General features: G+C 45.3%; 1 protein-coding gene across 6 annotated transcripts in view; it reads right to left on the reverse strand.

The window, feature by feature from the left end:
* Nucleotides 1-363: 363 nt before the first annotated feature.
* SBNO1 (strawberry notch homolog 1) overlaps nt 364-19,567 on the reverse strand; it is a 54,626-nt gene continuing 35,422 nt past the window's right edge. For all 6 annotated transcript variants that reach the window (XM_056131379.1, XM_056131377.1, XM_056131383.1 and 3 more), the window contains 16 exons: nt 17,085-17,282; nt 15,465-15,632; nt 15,209-15,384; nt 14,723-14,854; nt 14,120-14,255; nt 11,256-11,368; nt 10,944-11,015; nt 10,129-10,228; nt 8,991-9,065; nt 7,362-7,508; nt 7,101-7,195; nt 6,921-7,013; nt 4,280-4,417; nt 3,605-3,681; nt 2,786-2,979; nt 364-598 (listed from right to left, as the gene is read on the reverse strand). In XM_056131379.1, coding sequence (XP_055987354.1) covers nt 456-598; nt 2,786-2,979; nt 3,605-3,681; nt 4,280-4,417; nt 6,921-7,013; nt 7,101-7,195; nt 7,362-7,508; nt 8,991-9,065; nt 10,129-10,228; nt 10,944-11,015; nt 11,256-11,368; nt 14,120-14,255; nt 14,723-14,854; nt 15,209-15,384; nt 15,465-15,632; nt 17,085-17,282 — 2,057 coding nt within the window. In that variant the 3' untranslated portion in view covers nt 364-455. The remainder of the gene's footprint in view (nt 599-2,785; nt 2,980-3,604; nt 3,682-4,279; nt 4,418-6,920; nt 7,014-7,100; nt 7,196-7,361; nt 7,509-8,990; nt 9,066-10,128; nt 10,229-10,943; nt 11,016-11,255; nt 11,369-14,119; nt 14,256-14,722; nt 14,855-15,208; nt 15,385-15,464; nt 15,633-17,084; nt 17,283-19,567) is intronic.

A 19,567-nucleotide genomic window follows, 5' to 3' on the forward strand; every position in this document is an offset into this window, starting at 1 on the left:
GAGAAAGAAACCAATATATATTCTAGTTATAGACTCAAAATACATGCATCCGGGAAGACTCCCTGGGAACGGCATGGATGTACTGCATTAACCCTGAGCACTGTAAAACATCAAAGGAAAGCCAGTCCGGGAAGGGCCAAGCGTTTCTACACCAATAGTGGTTTGCAGCCTTCACAGACTCACCAACAGACTGACACATAACGCGCGCACAGCCCTCTGCTCACCCGAGTAAAAGCGTGTGGGGAGTACCGTGGGGAAAGCGCAGGAAAGACGTGTGCCACGTGGGCACTGCTGACCTTCAGGTTTGCTGTCTACTCCAGATTTGTCCTTATTCCCCCGCCCCAAAATTAACGAGAGCACAACTGAAAAATATATATATAATTCTTTGGAAACGGTCCCTGATTTTTATGCCAGTATCTGCTTCAACAGCCTCAGACACATCCAGGCGGGAGGCTCTACGCGTTGCTCAGGCTGGCGATGCTCTGCGGGTGGCGCTGCTGCCAGAGCTGCTTCTGCTGCACCGCGAGCTGCTGAGACTGGTCTGAGGTTGACAAGAGATTTACAAGAGGAGACACACAATTTGCTGGAATGATCAAACCTGCAATTAGACACCAAAATTTATAAAGGCTATGTGCAGGAGAAACTCCCCTATTCTGTTTATTTCTGATGGAAAGTGATTCTTAGTCACCAGGTAAAAGATTGTCTTAAACATTACTCAGGATACATCACAAACGTGGTTTAAAAACAGACCGGAGCAACCACCTTATTTTACAGCTTTTCATTGTTCAAATGTAGCCTAGTAGTAAACACAATGAACAAGATTCCACACAAAACCTAGAGGAAACTGACCAACTGAAATGGTGGGTCAGAAATGACCTGGGCGGGGCTGGAGTGATAGCAGAGCGGGTAGGGTATTTGCCTTGCACACGGCCAGCCCGGGTTCAATTCCCAGCATCCCATATGATATGGTCCCCTGAGCACCGTCAGGAGTAATTCCTGAGTGCAGAGTCAGGAGTAACCCCTGTGCATCGCCAGGCGTAACCCAAAAAGCAAAAAAAAAAAAAAAAAAAAAAAAGAAATGACCTGGGCATAGGGGCTGAAGCGACAGCACAGCGGGTACGGCGTTTGCCTTGTATGCAGCTGACCCGGGTTCGATTCTCAGCATCCCATATATTCCCCTGAGCACTGCCAGGAGTAACCCCTGTGCATCACCAGGTGTGACCCAAAAACCAAAAAAAAAAAAAAAAAAAAAAAAAAAAAGAGGAAATGACCCGGGTCTTCAGCAGGTGCAACCGCAAACCGCGAAGACCGAATCCCTAATCCCGTGCAGTCAAGTGTGTCCCATCTCCTGGGGGTGCCAAAAGGGTGGGCGGAGGGCCGTCCTACGCACTATCTCCAAAGTTTCCACAAATGTATCTTCTCTGGCAGATAGAGAATTCCAGAGCAGTGGCTGCGTGTTCAATGCTCACAGAATCAGGAAACTCTGCAGTAGAGTGTATATGTGAACAAATTGGTGTAAAACCATAATGGTAACTGGGCCAGAGTGATAGTACAGCCGAGAGTGCAAGCGGCTGACCTGGGTTCCATCCCCAGCATCCCATATGATTCCCTGAGCACTGCCAGGAGTAATTCCTGAGTGCAGAGCCAAAAGTATCCCCTGAGCATCACTGGGTGTGACCCAAAACCCTCCCCCCCACCCAAAAATAAAGGATGTTAACCCCTCCCAAGCGTGAGTTAGGGGCTCAAAGTTCCAGACAAACTGATGTACTTGTGGTGCCTATTTCCCCCTTAAGGTGGACCACAGAATTATAGGGAGACTCTTTTAATTTTTAAATGTTAGCTACTAATTCAAACAAAACCTCCCAATAATCGGGGTTCTAGAGATAGCACAGCAGGGAGGACATTTGCCTTGCAGGCAGCAAACCCAGATTTGATCCCAGACATCCCATATGGTACCCCGAGCACCATGAGGAGTAACCCAAGCACTGCTGGATGTGACCCCAAAAGTTTAAAAAACAAAACCAAACCAAAATACTTCCCAGTAATCAAAAATACTTAAGGGATAAAAAATATATTCATGAATTGACTTTGGCTTAAAGCCAACAAGTTACCCCTAATATAGAGAAAGGATTTGAATGTGACAATATCAAAGCCCAGGGCAGAGCTTCCCCAAACAAACTTGGCTTTTGGCCCTTCAGAAAAAACAAACAAAAACAAAAACAAACTCCACTCCTTAGAAAGTCAAGGCCTAAGGAGCCTGCTGAGATTGAAGTGCTGTGTTTAGGGAAAGAGCAACAAGGTCAGGGAATGGGGGTCCAGCGGGGACACCTGGGAACCCACCTTCCTGATGCAAACAAAAGTGCCCCTCAATGCATTCAGGGCTATGACACCTAGTGCCCCTATTCCAAGGTAGGTGGCATAGTGCTCCCTCCGGAAAACACTGCTCCAAGGAAGGGAAGGGGTTCCTATGAAGGCAGAAGCGGCGTCTGCTCCACCGACGCCTCCCTGCAGACTTGTAGTTCCACTTGCTCGGTCGGACCCCAGGAACGTGAAACGACAGACTCCAGAGAATGCTGAGCAAAAGGCAGAACTTGATAGTGACAGTAAAGAGGAAAGAAAAGCATCTGAAGGCAGCATGATAGCAATGACAACAGCATAACTAGGGAAAGAATTAACCATTCACAAGTGTGACTACTGGTGAAGCTTTGAAGGTGAGAAAGTTTCAGGCTGTCAGAAAAGCAGGGAAAAAACTCAGTTACCCACATCTCAACCCCAAATAACTCACCTACTATCCGCTGCCCATCTTCTGTTCTTAGTCGAACTATCTGCATTTTCACATTTGTGCCACTGACAGATGCTAGAACACCTTCCACTTTTGTCCAGACACTCAGTACTGAGCCACATAATACATAGTATGTGCGGCAACGTAGGCCTATTTCACAAACCAATCCCAAACTTGCTTTTTTGCAATTGCCGCGCCTAAAGTAAAAGGGTGGTAGTGAAACAGACATGCAAATATAACATATATGCATAGAATACACAAACACAGAGGCAACCCACACTGTATATGGAAATGTAGTAACGTCATTCCCCTTCACTGACAGTTTCCTGGTTCACAACATTGTCCCTGTGTTGGATGAGACTAGCCAAGTAGTGCATGTTCTGCATCTGCCACAATGTACCCTGAGACAACTGCCAGGGGTCACTCCCAATACAAAGACTTTCATTTTGCTTTCATTTTCACTTTGCTACAAATTGAACATAGTTCACTATAGTTCCCAAGAAGGGACTGTGATTCACAGACGCCAAATAAACACAAGCAAAAACTTCACTCCATGGCTGATCTATTCACGTAACCCACACTCATTTTGCTGGGGCAGGAGCAGGCCAGCAGGCAGTGCGCCCGCCTTGCACACGACGATAAGGGCTTGATTCCCAGTGCCTTACACCCCCAAACCCTACCAGGAGGGACCTCTGAGTTCAGAGCCAGCAGTAAGTAAATCCAAGTGTGTCCCAAGACCCAAAAGCAAACAACAAAAATCCCAGAGAGCATCAGAGGACCTTTACAACACTTAAATACATTTAGAAGCACAGAAATACTGACCAGTAAGCATGCGTACAAGTATCTGCAGATGAGTTATACTGATCTAACCAGTGGGCCAGGGCATCATCAGAGACAACCTGTGGGAGTGAGACAAAATATTCCACTGAAACAGTACTTTAAAAAATGAGCTGCCCAAGCTGGCCTCCATATCCTGCCCTTGGCTCTGTACTGGTTGTATCTTCCTCTGGAGTGAAGTTTCCAGGCAGCTAAATTTTAACATTTTAACAAGTGAAAAAATACTGGGAAGAAAGAAGAAAAATAATACTACTAATGAAAACAGTAATTCCCAGTAATGTTATAAAGAAGTCATTTTCATTTTGTTACAAATTGAACATAGTTCACTATAAAACCAAGAGTTATTTGAAAGGAATTTAAGACTAAGACACATACACACACACACACACACACACACACATACACACACACACACACACACACACACGCGTTTTAAAAAAAGTGAGTACTGGAAGCTTCCTTTTCTCCCAATCCAAGTGGATGTAATTATCACATTACAAGTTTCTTAAAGCTTTATAACACTGACCATTGATTGTTAATAAAGCTGACGTCGTTTCTGAAAATAATTTTCAAGGAACCATGAGACATAGGTTGATAAAATAATTTTACAAATGCACAAAGGTCTCCTTAACAGTTTCAAGATTAAACAAATATTCATACCTTTTTATATTTCTTTTTTAGATCAGCATAAATTTCTAATTTGAGTTGTTTCCCAGTATTAGGCCTATAAACCAAGAAAAGCTTCTTCTTAGGGTTCACTTCTTTAACTAAAATGGCAGTTTTCTTGTTATTTCTTATCTACGAAAAAAAGGTAAGAAAATATATGAAATTTTGATACTATACACGTTGATCCGCTGGCTTCTTAAATCAGCACACCAGCAGCAATCAAGCAAAAGACTGCCCGCATGCCAAATACATTGGGAACAGGAGATGAAATGAAACAGCAGTTTAAGATCTTGCCAAGGCGGAAGCTCTCGGGCAGGGAATGTGATATAATAGCAGAGCACAGAACTCTCAATGTATGAGGTCTGAAGATGATCCCCACAATCATTTAAGGGGGGTGGGGTGGGGGGCTCCAAGGGACCCTAAGTACCTATTATACTTAAGACACAAATTATCAGTGGGGACTAAGTTGGCCTATAGTAGACCAACTTTTGTTTTGGAGGGGGGGGAGAAGGGGTGACACCCAGGTATGCTCAGGTCCCTGAGCCTAACCAAAATTTAGGAGTGCTGGGGATTGAACCCGGGTCAGTCTCGAGCAAGGCAAATGTCCTCCCCACTGTATTCTCTCTCCATCCCATAACTGAACTCAAAAGACAAGCTGCCTCAGCGAAGGAGTACTACCAGGTCGGGGCTGCCTGATGGGTGAAATGAGCTACCACATTTCAAAGTGATCTATAAACAGTAAAGATGTAACAAACAGAAGCTGAGAGATGGTACAGTTGGTGGAGTGTCTGCCTTGCTCGTGGCCAACCCAGGTTTAATCCCCAGCACTCTACATAGACCCTAAACTCTGCCATGAGTGACCCCTAATCACAGGGTCAGGACCACCCACTGAGTGTAGGCAAAAGAATGAAAGAAAATAAAGAAATATGGAGAGATTGAAGGAGGACAGCATGAGACTGCTGGATGCTGGGCTGAACATGGATCAGACGTGTCCAAGGTAGGCAGCTCACTGCACTATCTCTCCGGTCCCTAATGCAACTCTTGAGTAGAAGAGTATTTAAACTGTCAAAAGAAAATCTGACATAAACATTTCAAGTCTAGAGCAGAGCAATAGCACAGCAGATTGTGTGTGTCCTGCATGCAATTTAATCCCCAGTATTCCATATGCCCCTGAGTACCACTGGAGGAAATTTCTGAGGGCAAAGCAAGGAGGAAGCCCTGTGCATCTCCACTCAAAGTATCTTCCTTCCTGTTCTTGTTTCATTGGGACACATTTGGTGGTGCTCTTGGCTTACTCAATTCTGCACTTAGGAAGCGCTCCTGGCGGGGTTCAGGGACTGGGTGTAGTACAATCGCCTTAACCACAGTACAATCACTTCTGCTCTCAAAGCATCTTACAAATACAAAGGATAAAATCAATCTCACAGCATCAAGAGCATAGGGAGGAAGGAATGTTTCTACAGCAATTCTGGTGGAATCGATTATAATGAGTGTCAAATGAACAAAATGACTAGAAAGATACAACTAGTGAGTGGTGAGAATGAAAATCAAAATAGCCTTAAGATGAAGGTTATGCAGATCCAAGAGAATAACACACTTCAAAATAAAACTATTTCCAAAAAATGGGAGAAATTAAATGCAAATTATCTGATAGGATGAAGATTATGTAAGGGTAAGTAAGATTATACTGCACTATATTCTAAAATGAGAAGCTTTAAAATAAGTCAACTGGGAGAAGCACACATTTAAGAAAAAAGTTATGTTTGCCTTGTTGTGGCACTCTGGGGGTCATAGAGTGTCAAGTATTAAACTACCTGAGTTTTATTCTTGACTCAAGAATGCAGCTCTTTTAAATTATTTTAAAATTCGGGCTGGAGCGAGAGCACAGCAGATAGGGTTCAATCCCCAACATCCTATATGGTCCCCCCAAGCACCACAGAAATAATTCTTGAGTGCAGAGCGAGGAATAAACCCCTGAGCATTGCCAAGTATGGAACCAAAACCAAAAACACAAGAACAATGAGATACCTCCCTAATAAAAATTCCACGCAGGTAGCAGAGACATAGCACAGCAGGTAGGACACCTGCTGTGTAGGATGCTAACCTGGGCTCTATCTGAGCACCACATATGGCCCCCTTCACGCCCACCAAGCACTGCCAGGAGTGGTCCCAGAGTACAGCCAGGAGTAAGCTCCAAGTAATTCTGGGTACAGCCCCCAAAGCAAAACCAACAACAAAAGACATTCTTTGGCATAGTATAGACAACTCTTAAGGATGAGCGTACGCTTCGCACGCAGGAGGACGGAGTTCAGTCCCTGTACTCTACAATCCCCCCACGCACCACCCACAACCAGAGCCAGGCATAGCCTCGGAGACTGCAGGGTGACCCAAAGTTGCCTGACCCCTAAATAAGACTAAAAGTTACTATAGACAATAATTCACAAATTATTACAATCAAATTCATTATATTCCTCAGTATATATTAAATTAAAATGTATATAAACAGACAGACACAAATCAAACTGATAAATGGCCAAAATATAAAAAAAAGTTAACAACTGGCACACAGGGCAGTGAAAATGCTGGCAGCGCATTCGAAGCGCAACTGCTAGTAGTGAAAGGAAACACATCTTACTTGCAAAGACAAGTAAAAGCCATCATCAGGTCCTGTCAATTCAGCCCAAATCTTGGTAGCTTCTTCCCAAGACATCCCCCTCTCTACACTTATCTGTAAAAGTAAATATAAAATAGTAAATTACATTCACTTCCAGCAGTGTCTAATGCACACTGTACTAGGCAAGACTTTTAACCTTACCGTGTATAACTCGACGTGGCCAGAGGTTGAGTATCCTGGAGTCAAAAACTTCTTCACATCACTTTTCCTCACCTTTTCATCTCCAGAACCAAGATCTTGAACAACAAAAGGCAGCATGTAAGAACTTACCAGAAATACACAGAGCATTTTAAAAAGTCTTCCCACTGGGATCAATCCATCCCACCCACAGTGGTAAGAGCAGGTGCCACCTGCGAGGCGGACAGGGCCGGTTCGCGCAATCCCTGACACCTGCCCACTTACCTAAGATTCCCATGTCATATCTTCCATTTTTTTTGGCATTTTGAACAACTGCAGTTAGGGTGTCTGCAAAATACTGAAATAACGCATTCTGTTGATGCACCTCCATGCCCAAAATTCTATTTAAGAATTTCCCAATGTTGTTGTAATCTGCAATGATAAGGTAATACTTAAGACTTCATACAATGATTTAAAAGACCCTCACTTAACTCTTAAACTCCCGTTAACTTGTCTAGTCTTCTACACAATTCTAGCATTTCTCTGAAGAAAGCTCGACTTTGTCATCTCTACCCTAGCAATTTTAGCACAATGACAGCACATCCTCAAAGCTGTCCAGTGGGTATCCAGAATACCTCAAATTGCTGCACTTCATGTCTGCCCTGCCAAAGTTCTAAACTGAATATCCGATACCACCAGGTACAGCACAGCTGTGTGTGATCTAGGGGTCCTTTAGCATCAGAGAGACCCCTCAGTTCCCAAGCACTATTAGGAAGGCAGTCCAAGCCCCCAATAGACAGACGGATACTAACATGAAAATGTTTATTGGCCAACAGTGCCTGGAAACTTGAAAACCAGAGACAACCAGAGTTGACACTACTCAAACACACACCTGGATAAAAGATTTTGCTTTGTTTAGCTGTTGTATCCCATATGGTATTCTCAGGAGGCCTGAGGGCCCCTCATGATTTTCAGCTAACTTGGTCAGCGATTAAATGCAAGGGCCCAGGATGCCAGGAGGAGGAGTTGCAGCACTGAGGTAGTGACACTTGAGACGAGAGGTACCAGAAACAGAACCAGGGGCAGGTGCATTCAGGGCATGTGCCTTAAAGTTTAACTAACTCTGGCCCCTAAACAGAGACTACATGTCTTCTGAATATTCACAATGGCATGCACAAGCCCCAGAGACTAGGGACAAGCACTGCATGTCCACTGAGTGGCGAGAGATGTAGCCCTGGGGTCCATGCCAAGAAGCCAGCCCTAGTGGAAGAGGCCCTATATTGGAAGGGGTGGAGGAAATAGGGCTAGAGAGACTCCCCCAGTGCACTACTGAGTGATTCCCTAAGCACCTCACCGAGAGAAGCCCCTGCACCCTGAGTATGGCGCCAAAACCAAAATAAAGACTATATTGACAGGAGGGGCTGGAGCGATAGCACAGCGGTAGGGCATTTGCCTTGCACGCAGCCAACATGGCTGACCCGAGTTCGCCCCTCTCAGAGAGCCCGGCAAGCTACCGAGAGTATCTCGCCCGCACGGCAGAGCCTGGCAAGCTCCCCGTGAAGTATTTGATATGCCAAACACAGTAACAAGAAGTCTCATGATGGAGACGTTACTGGGCCCGCTCGAGCAAATCGATGAACAATGAGAGAACCGTGACTGTGACCGTGATTCACAGGAGGGGCCCGAGCAACAGCACATGGGGTAAGGCACTAGTTTTTGCACACGGCCAACCCTGTGCCTGCCAGGAATGATGCCTGAGCACAGAGCCAGGAGCAAGCTGAGCAAAACTGGGTGTGACGCAAATGATCCCTCCAAATTCACAAAAACTGTTGATGTGCAAAATGAATTTTAATACTAACTTACAAAATCTGTTTTAGAGATAGAAATTTATATGTATAAACAAAAATACACTACCTTTATCTAGAGTAAGAATTCCAGAGCGATCTTCTACATTTATGAGGCCAACTCCTATTAGTCCTTGTCGAACATCTATAAAGACATTTATAAAAATTTATGAGGCCAAAAGTTTCATGAGTTTTTGTCTTCCCTGACTGAACAGACTAGATCAAGTTCTATGAAAATGTACCCTACTTATCTTTCAGAGCAAACAGCTAAATTAAATGGACCATAGTCCTCAAAGGTAAGAACCATCAAAATCTTATAATAAACACATTTTTACCATTTTATTAAAATAAATGATCTCTGTCACAGTAACCATTTAGAATTAAGGTATGTGGATGAATAGTTGTCACCCACAAAATCTGTATCATTTTGATCATATAACTAGCAAAACAACCTTCTCACATTATCTACCAGTATGGACAAGTTGATGCCAAAGGTACTTAACGGTTGACGGTTGAGACCAATTCAAAGGATGAAGGCATGGGTTTAACCCCGGGCACCACAGTGAGGATCAGTGTCCGAAGTTACCCCTGGAGCACTGCTGTGTGCGCCTCCAAAAATAAGCACTATGGGGCGAGGGATAGGGCTGAAGTGATAGCTCATGCAGCCCACGTGCAAGGCCCAATTCCTGGCACTGCACAGACACCCATCCCAGCACCGCTGGGTGTGACCATGGCAGAACTAAAGCACTGCTGGCCCTCTAGGCCTGAGAGAGAACTCTAAGAACACACCACACGCCAATCACTGCCTGGGTGCCAGGCACCTCTGGCTGGGGAGATGGCTCCAGGGCTGTGGCACAGGTTCCATCCCTGGCATCCTCACCACAGAGAGGGAGGAGCACCCGGAAGTAGTAACGTGGTGGTAAATGGCACCAGTGACCCTCAGGACACCTTCCACATCTTTCGCCAAGCACAGACACAGCCAAATACCAGTTCCGCAACTAGTACCTTCTGTCAGAAAATGTTAACTCTAGAATAATTATATTTCAAATACTCCTGTATCTATTTATTTTAAAAAAATTCAATAATCCTGCTTAGTAAGTCAACTCCGCCTTATGTTCAAGGAAACTACAAACTGGAACACAACTAGGAAGCTTTTAGTGCCTCCTCTCCAGTCCTTGTTTTGCTTTGCCATGATGCTGACCAGTTACCTTTAAAGAATTCTCCAGGATAGTCTGGAGGTGGTGATACCATAGGAGAATCTAGGTTTACAATGGATTTCATGACAATTTCTAAAGCATTTCTTCCATACTGTAACCAAAAAAAAAAAAAATTTTTTTACCAGTTAGAAGAGATGGATGGATACTGTTCAACCACACGACCAACAAACATACTAAAAACTATTACTATATCAAAAATTCAAGGGTCAGAGCGATAGTACAACAGGTAGGTGCTTGCCTTCCCAATGCAACCAACCCAACCAACCCAGGAATCCCAAATAGTCCCGCAAGCACCACCAGGAGTCATTCCTGAGTGCAGAGCTAGGAGTAACCCCTGAGCATCACTAGGTTTAGACCACAAACAAAAATAATAGTTTCTTTTATATATAAAAAAAAGATGGACTTGATTATTTTTATACACAAACACAGTCAGTCACACTTTTAAATTCCCTCTACACACAAAGCAGAACTTCATTTTACTTTACTTCACCTTTACTTCTCGGAACTTGATTCATACATTTAATATACTCCTATTTTCTAACTAATTGTGAATTCGATCACCAGGGAACCGCTTCTTATCTGAAGTCACAATTTAACACTACAACCCAAAGAAAAGGCAGCCATGGGGCCGGGAGCTAGCTCTAAGGGCTAGTGGCACGCAGGGCCCCCAGGATCAGTGCCCAGGAGCATAATATCCAACCGGCAAGTCTCTAGGATTGCTGGGTGCTGTGAGTGAAATATGAGCTCGTTCTCTGACTACACACACCATGAGTCAGACAAGGCTGAAGAGCTGCCGAAAGAGGTACCTTGTTGTCGAAGTTGAACCTGCTCAGATCTCTCGATTCTGTTGCTCTTCTGTCGCCATGCGTCAGTGCCCCCTGCAAAACATGCAATTTTCGATCAGGACATGAAAGATTGGTCACATACAGGTGTAGCGATAATACAGTGGGCAGGGAACTTACTGATCCTTGGCACCCTACATGGTTCCCTGAGACCATCAGGAATGATCCCTGAACACAGAGGCAGGAGTAAGGCCTGAGTACTGCCAGGTGTGGCTAATAAAAATGATGGGTGGCACATATCCTCTTTGGACACACCCTTAAAACTCAAACACTTACCAAACTCTCCAATCTTTTAGCAACAATAGATGCAAATCTTTGCTCCCCCGCCAATTCCGAAATCAGAAAGACATATTCAGGAGCAGTAACCTGATTTGACCTATGAGTTCGACCTGTAATGATATTAAAAAAAAATTACTGACTTGCTTCCTGCAGGAGATACCATATTCTTTCTTGAACATACAAATGGCAAATACCCTTTCCGTTTACTATTACCCGGCCCTCTTAAATTTCTTTAACTCAAAATGATTTTGCTTGACTTTAAAACCAAAAAAAGCAATTATTCTAAGATCACCAGTTTCAAGATGTTGAAACTATTTCGACCTTCTAAGTCGCTATTAAAAAAGTTGACACAAAAAGGAAAACTAAAGAGTGGTGGAAGAATGACCAGAAATCTCCAAAAACCAAAATCAACAATATTAATTTGAACATACACATTCAGAACATCTCCGATTTACAAGGGACAAAAACTCTTAAAATAGTTTAATGATGGGCTAGAGAAAAAGATAAAGGAGCTAAGGCAGTGCCATGATAGGCTGAATAAGGAGCCAGGCCTAAGTTTCAGTTTCCTAGGCTTAAGTTACGGTCGTGTGTCCTCTCTGGTCCCCCACCCAACCCCTGGCCCGAGTTATGGTAACCCAAAGTGATGTGGCCTACCAGGAAAACCAAACAGAAAGGACAGTGCAAGTCTCCAGCAAACGCCTCAGCCTGTCTCCAGTCAATCAGAAGTAGCTGGAAAGCCCCCTAGACCATTGCCAAAGATTGTCACTGTCCTCCCATTGTTCATCGATTTGCTCGAGCGGGCCCAGTAACGTCTCCATCATGAGACTTGTTGTTACTGTGTTTGGCATATCAAATACTTCACGGGGAGCTTGCCAGGCTCTGCCGTGCGGGCGAGATACTCTCGGTAGCTTGCCGGGCTCTCCGAGAGGGGCGAACTCGGGTCGGCCATGTTGGCTGCGTGCAAGGCAAATGCCCTACCGCTGTGCTATTGCTCCAGCCCATTGCCAAAGACAACCCCCCATTAAGTAATGCTCACGGTCACGGTGGTCATGGTCCTCCCGTTGATCATTGATTTGCTCGAGCAGGCCCAGTAACGTCTCCATTGGAGACTTTGTTGTTACTGTGTCTGGCATATCGAATACATCACGGGGAGCTTGCCAGGCTCTGCCGTGCGGGCGAGATACTCTCGGTAGCTTGCCGGGCTCTCCGAGAGGGGCAGAGGAATCGAACTCGGGTCGGCCATGTTAGCTGCGTGCAAGGCAAACGCCCTACTGCTGTGCTATCGCTCCAGACCATTGCCAAAGACAATTCCCCATTATGTAATGCTAGAAGATAAAAACCCTGCACACCCGTGGCAAGGGGCCACTCGCTCTGAGGAAGCCACTGCATCGGTGAGCTGGACAGGGGCCCTAGCTTGGGCTAGCCAATAAAGACCCTTTGCTTGTTGCATCGCAACTTGTCTTCGTGTGATTTCTCTGGGAAGATCTCGGCCCGGGCTTTTTTTTTCTCCTTTTCTTTTCGGGTCACACCCAGCTATGCTAGGGGTTACTCCAGGCTCTGTAATCAGGAATTACTCCTGGCGGTGCTTGGGGGACCATATGGCATGCTGGGAATCGAACCCGGGTTGGTCACGTGCAAGGCAAATGCCCTACCCACTGTGCTATCATTCCAGCCCCTCGGCCCAGTTTAACAGAGATAGTAGAGCAATTAAGGTGCTTGCCATGCATGTGCCTGACCTAGGTTCACTCCTCAAGAAGTATATGGCTGCTATTCATTTCCTTCTCTGTTTGGGGGCCATAGTCAGTAAGGTGCTCAGGGCTCACTCCCAGCTAGAGGGGATGGGGATTGTGCCATCTATCTTTGGCTTCCTGCTATGCATTTAACTGCAGTGTTCCCAATGTGCTGCTGGATTCTCCTCAAAATTTTGTTTTTTTTCAAGTCTCCAGATCACAGACACGAAAATGAGAGAAAAAGAAGCAGACAAGCTCCTAAGAGAGCCCCAAAAAAGCAGCATCTACTCCGGTATGGCCAGCATACATCCACACTGGGAGGCAATGGTATTTTCCAGGCTGCAATGTCACAATCCCATTAAAATCCCAAATGCACTGCATGTCTGATTCTACCAAGGGCCTAACCTGATGCATAGGGTGAGGGAAACTTGTAATGCCAGAGCTCAAACCACGTGAAATATCTCCCGAGCCTCTCTTTACATATGTACATATTTCTCTCTCTCTCTCTCTCTCTCTCTTGCTTTTCGGGTCACACCCAGCAATGTTCAGGGATTACTCCTGGCTCTGCACTCCAGAATTATTCCTGGTGGTGCTGGGGACCATATGGGATGCTGGGGATCAAACCCGGATCGGCCGCGTGCAAGGCAAATCCCCTCCCTGCTGTGCTATGGCTCCGACCCTCTCTTCTAAATTTATAGATTGTACTGAGAAAAACAAAGAAACGTGTATGTACTTTAAAGTAAAGTAAAAGGTAAAGGCCCTCCCGTTGATCGTCGATTTGCTCGAGCGGGCCCAGTAACGTCTCCATTGGAGACTTTGTTGTTACTGTGTCTGGCATATCGAATACTCTCGGTAGCTTGCCGGGCTCTCCGAGAGGGGCGGAGGAATTGAACTCGGGTTGGCCATGTTGGCCGCTTGTAAGGCGAACGCCCTACCCGCTGTGCTATGGCTCCGGCCGGTATGTACTTTGAAGCAGATAAATAAAGAACTTCTGCAACAGGGATGTTGCAGAACATCTGATCCTGGTACCACATAATCACAAGCGCTACCACATACGATCCCCACAACACTGGCAAATAGAAACAGAAACAAATTCATTTATGATGCTCTGACTCTACATAAGGAACCCACCGAACTGCTGAATTGCTCTATCTGCACTCCAGGGCAATTCCAAAGTCATGTGGACTCTTCGCCTTTGATTTTTAGCTCTCCGATCTGCTTGTAATGAAATACCTGAGCTGGCAGCTTCCGAGATGATTGCAATATTCTTTATCAAACATGTGAAAGAAAAGAAAAAGACCACTTTTACACAAAGAAAGCAGGAAACAGCCCAAATAAAATCTTTCATTATACTACCGACAATCTACCTATTTCTATTCTGTCCTCTTCATCAGACACAAAGTTTAACTAAAAATATAGCTACCCAGAATCTACATGATACCTTTTCAGTATTCCTTGCTGCTCCTCCAATCTGTCTGAAGTGACAGGAAAAGCACCCTGATGTCCTTAACAGTTGAGAATACAGGTATCTTTACCCATAGGCGGGGGCTAGACTTACCAGGAGCGGCATCTAGGCCCCAAACCATTGATATGAAGGTGCACACACACAAACAGCCCTAATCCAAGCCGGTAAAAACTTCCAAAGGCAGTGCCAGGAGCAAACCCAAAAAGCCCCAAGAAATAAATATACTGGCATTATTCACTGTCATTGAAAAGCAGACCAGAAAGACTTACCTTTTCTCCGTCCATAAATCTTTGTTTTTCTGTGATATTTAGTATCTCCACAGGGACATCAATTTCAGACCTGGACTCATATGAAATGCTTCCATCATCATTGCTTACAACCCTCCCTTTCCGGCCAGTCATCTGGAAATCAAACAATATCCCATTAAGCATGTCTATGTATGTCTATGACATGGACGACTCAGGCTCCACCCAGAGTACTGTGCAGCCTGTACTGCACCAGACGTTACAGTAGTCTGTTTTAAAAGTTCAAATACCAGCAGGGAGCAGACATTCAGAGAGTAGAGTTAGGGCCAAGGCCAGAGCAACTGCGACCATGACATGGTGCTTACTCTCCAGGCGGCCGACCCATGCTGGATGAACAACACGACGTCTGAACCCCTAAGCAGACACCGAGCAGGAGCCCCCACCTCCACCTCCGTAAGAAGAAACTGGCAAATGCCATGAGACATACAGCCCCAATCAAGTGACACTAACCTCAGCAACATTCTCAGGCCCCCCAAGTTCATCGATAAGCTCATCCAGGGTATTGGGCGGCAGGTCTTCAGCTAATTTTTCTAGTTTATCCAGTAGGTCTTTCTTCATCTGCTGGGCCCGTTCCACAGCATCCTGACTTGTTATAAGGCTACTGTTACTGTTGGTGTTACTGTTAGCTAAACAAAAGGCACAGGTTAAAATCAGTATAGTTTATTACTTATTTAGAAATACTTCACAAGAAAGCATGGCTGGCTACCTGGTGCGCTGTTAGGAGCAGGGGCAATGACAGGCGTGGATGAAAAACTGGGCCGCTTTGAGCCCAGACCTGACGCTAATAAGGCACTTTGGATAGAATCTGGATCGATGCTTTTCCTCTTTTTTTTATCTTTGTTTTTCTTATGATCTTTTCTGATTAACCAGGGATCTGAAAGTGAAAGATACATATCAAGTCATTTCTTAGAGTATAAGGCACTTCCATTTCCTGCTGCTGACCTGGATTCAGTTCCCAGCACCATGATGTGGTTCACTTTTAACCAAGGATGACGACACTGCACATAGTCCCAGGACACCGTCAGAGTGGTCCCTAAGCAATGTCGGAACGAAGCCCCACGCACCGCTGGATACAGCCATGAAGCAAGATTAAGTGCAGAATCTCACTTATCTTTTAAAGGAAGCAGTCCTAAAACTGAGGAACGACCACTAAAATAGGTGGTTCATAAGTACACCCAAACACCATAGGATCAACTCAGTATTTGAAGGTTCAAAGTGCAGCTTGGGGGCTACCCCAATAACCCACATGGTCCTCCAGGCCTGACAAAGTGATACAGAGTGTAGAGCCACAAAGTCCTGAGCACGGCCAGGTGTGGCCCGCAACCCACCCCTGAAAAACAAAAAAAAAAAGGCACTGAGTTGAGGTCATCACCTGTATACATGAGCTAAACTTTCAGAAGACAAGCTTTGAGTCTCTATCAAGCCAAATACTAAAAACCGTATTGAATAAAAAGTGTTTTATCTTTTGGTGTCAGGGAGTAATATATGACCCCACACATGCATATACTCAATACCATCAAGCTACATCTCCAACCCAGAAAAGAGTGACGTTTTTGTGTGTGTGATGATAAAAATTAAACCAAGGTTTCTCAAGACATGCACTTTAAAGGCTGGAGCCATAGCTTTAGCACAGCGGATAGGGCATTTGACTTGCAAGCGTTCAACCCAGGTTCAATTCCCAGCATCCCATATGGTCCCCCTACCACCACCAGGAGTAATTCCTGAGTGCAGAGCCAGGAGTATCCCAAGCATCGCTGGGTATGGCCCAAAAAAGATATGTACTTTTATCAATGAGCCGCATCCCTCAGAAGTAGTTTATCTGGTTTCAGGGTCATATCCAGCAGTGCTCAGGACTTACTCCTGGCTCTGTACTCAGGGATCACTCCTGGTGGGGTTTGAAGGACCCTAAAGAATGTCAGGGTTCAAACCCAGGTCAGCTGCTTGTAAAGCAAAAAGGCAAAATAGTTCCAGCCCCTTAGACATAGTTTTAAATTCAGGTGCAGTAGGTTTGTAAACAAAACAAAAGTAACTATTAACACAACTATAAAAATAATAAAGTTTTTTTGTTGTTGTTTTGCTTTTTGGGTCACACCCAGCCAATGCACAGGGATTACTCCTGGCTCATGCACTCAGGAATTAACCCTGGTGGTGCTTGGGAGACCATATGGGATGCTGGGAATCAAACCCGGGTTGGCCGCGTGCAAGGCAAATGCCCTACCCACTGTGCTATTACTCCAGCCCCAAAAAATAATGTTTTGAAAAAATTCTAATTCAATTTTAACCATATAACTCTTAATTTACTTTTAAAACACATGGGTGAACTTACCATCTTCATCGTCCTCACTAGATTCATCTCTAAACGGATTGAAGTCGTCGTCATCTCCGGAACTCATGTTTTTAGAGCTCTCATAATCACTCTCTTCGTTACCAGAGGCATCAGACTCACTTCCGCTATCATCGGAACTGCTACCAGTAAGGCCACCAACTTTTCGTGCTTTTTTAGATTCTCGAGTAATTTCTTCACCTACCCACACATAAAACCCAAAGTAAATGTAAAAAAGTTGAATGTAATCAAGGGAGAGAAAAGTTAAGTAGAAATCATCCGTCTCATAGGCATTGGGAGGGGTGAGGGGGGGTATATTGGGGTTCTTGGTGGTGAAAAATGAGTACTGGTGAAGGGAAAGGTTTTTGATAATTTTATGACCGAGACTTAAACCTGAAAGCTTTGTAACTTTTCCCACAGTGATTCAACAAAAAAATATAAGAAAAAAAATAAATAAAATTATGGGGAAAAAAAAAGGTGGAGTTCATGCCCAATTCAATCAGCTAATCAGTGGCTGAATAAATAGCAGTACTCCTACATTTAAAAAAAAAAAGAAAAAAAAGTAAAGTTAGTCCAAAAACACTGTTCTACAGATGCAAGAGATCAAGGTGGAGAGAAAGTACAGCAGATAAGGCGCTTGCCTTGTACTTGGCTGACCCAATTTGATCCCCGGCACCCCATACAGTTCCCTGATTATCTCCAGGAGTAGTTCCTGTGTGCAGAGATGGGGTAACCTCTAATTTTCGCTGGGTGTGGCAAAAAAAGCCACACACACACACACACACACAGGAAATAAATTCATCTGATCAATTGAGAGAGAAACATTTACTAAGACACAATATTCACAAACACTAACCTCTTAGACTCACACAGACCTGATTGTGTACAATTAAATTGTACTGAGAACAGATAGAGGCTTGAGCAACAATATAGCAGGGAGGGTGTTCACCTTGAACACAGCCAACCTGGGTACAATGCTCAGAATCCCACATGTCCCCTGAACACCACAAGTGCAGACCCATTGAGCATGGCAGGGTGTGGCTCCAAAACAAAAGAAAAAAAAAAGGGAATACATACATAGGTACAAACTCAAAAGACTGCCTTCAAGGGAGTCATGGAGAAATCAAAGAGCCGAAGCACATGCTATTTGTGCCCCAGGCCAGGGGCTGGTTTGTTTGGGGACCACACCTGTCAGTGCTCAGGACTTCCTCCTGGCTTAGGGGACCATATGAGATGCAAGGGATAGAAGCTGCATGTGTAAGGCAGGCGCCCTACCTCCTACATAATCATTCCCTGCTCAACTCCGTAACATGTAATTAAAGCGGGCAATCCTCAGCAGTGCTCTAGGGCCACCAAGGTTACAGCAAGCAGTGCTTCAAGGGGGTCTGGGGTCCATGTGGTGACAAGGATGAATTAGGGCCCTGCCATAAGTTAGGCAAGTACTCTGCCACTTGGCTATCTTTCCCAGACCAAATAACTTTAACTCTTGATTATGTATGGTCAGTGCTCAGCAAACTACCTGGCAAATAATCACTACTTCATGATTAAGTCAGAGTGGAGTTAATTGTACATGCAAAACTATATGAGGGGGATTGCAGCGATAGGACAGTGGGGAGGGCATTTGCCTTGCACGTGGCAACTGAGTTCACTCCCCAGCATCCCATATGGTACCCAAGCACCACCAGGAGTAATTCCTGAGCATCGTTGGGTGTTGCAGAAAGAAAAAAAGAAGAAGACCCTTCACGCCCTACCGAGGCCACCAGTTGCCTCCACGAGCGGCTCTCCAGCACGGCCACAGCCCCAGAAGCACAATGACCTAATGCAGAACCCAGCAGCTTGGAGCAGAAAAGTGAAAGGACTATGCGTTGATCCAGGCAATCATTTCTGCCCAGAGGGGAAAGGGTGTTGCTCCCTTCCGCCCTCCTCCCTCTGGAAAGAAAGATGGCGGCCACATGGGAGCCTTGTGGACAGCAGGTATGAGCCGGGGGTGTGGGGGCGACTAAAACCTCATGGGAAGGGGGGCGTTCTGGTCCGTCCTTCACGCCCTACCGAGGTCACCAGTTGCCCCCCGCGAGCGGCTCTCCAGCACGGCCACGGCCCCAGAAGCACAAGGACTTAATGCAGAACCCAGCAGCTTGGAGCAGAAAAGTGAACGGACTCTGCATTGATCCAGGCCATCAAGTCTGCCGGAGGGGAAAGGGTGTTGCCCCATTCGCCCTCTACTCTTTGGAAAGAAAGATGGCGGCCACATGGGAGCCTTGTGGACAGCAGGTATGAGCCGGGAGTGTGGGGGCGACTAAAACCTCATGGGAAGGGGGGCGTTTCGGTCCGCCCTTCACGCCCTACCGAGGCCACCGGTTGCCCCCCGCGAGCGGCTCTCCAGCACGGCCAGGACTCCAGAACACAGAAACCAATTTCTTAACTATCTGACTTTCAGTAGAAATACTTCCAGGGTCAATAGGTAAAAGAGCAGAAATCCAAAACCA

This window comes from Sorex fumeus, unplaced genomic scaffold (genome assembly GCF_029834395.1).
Source record: "Sorex fumeus unplaced genomic scaffold, SorFum_2.1 ptg000087l, whole genome shotgun sequence".
NCBI lineage: Eukaryota > Metazoa > Chordata > Mammalia > Eulipotyphla > Soricidae > Sorex > Sorex fumeus.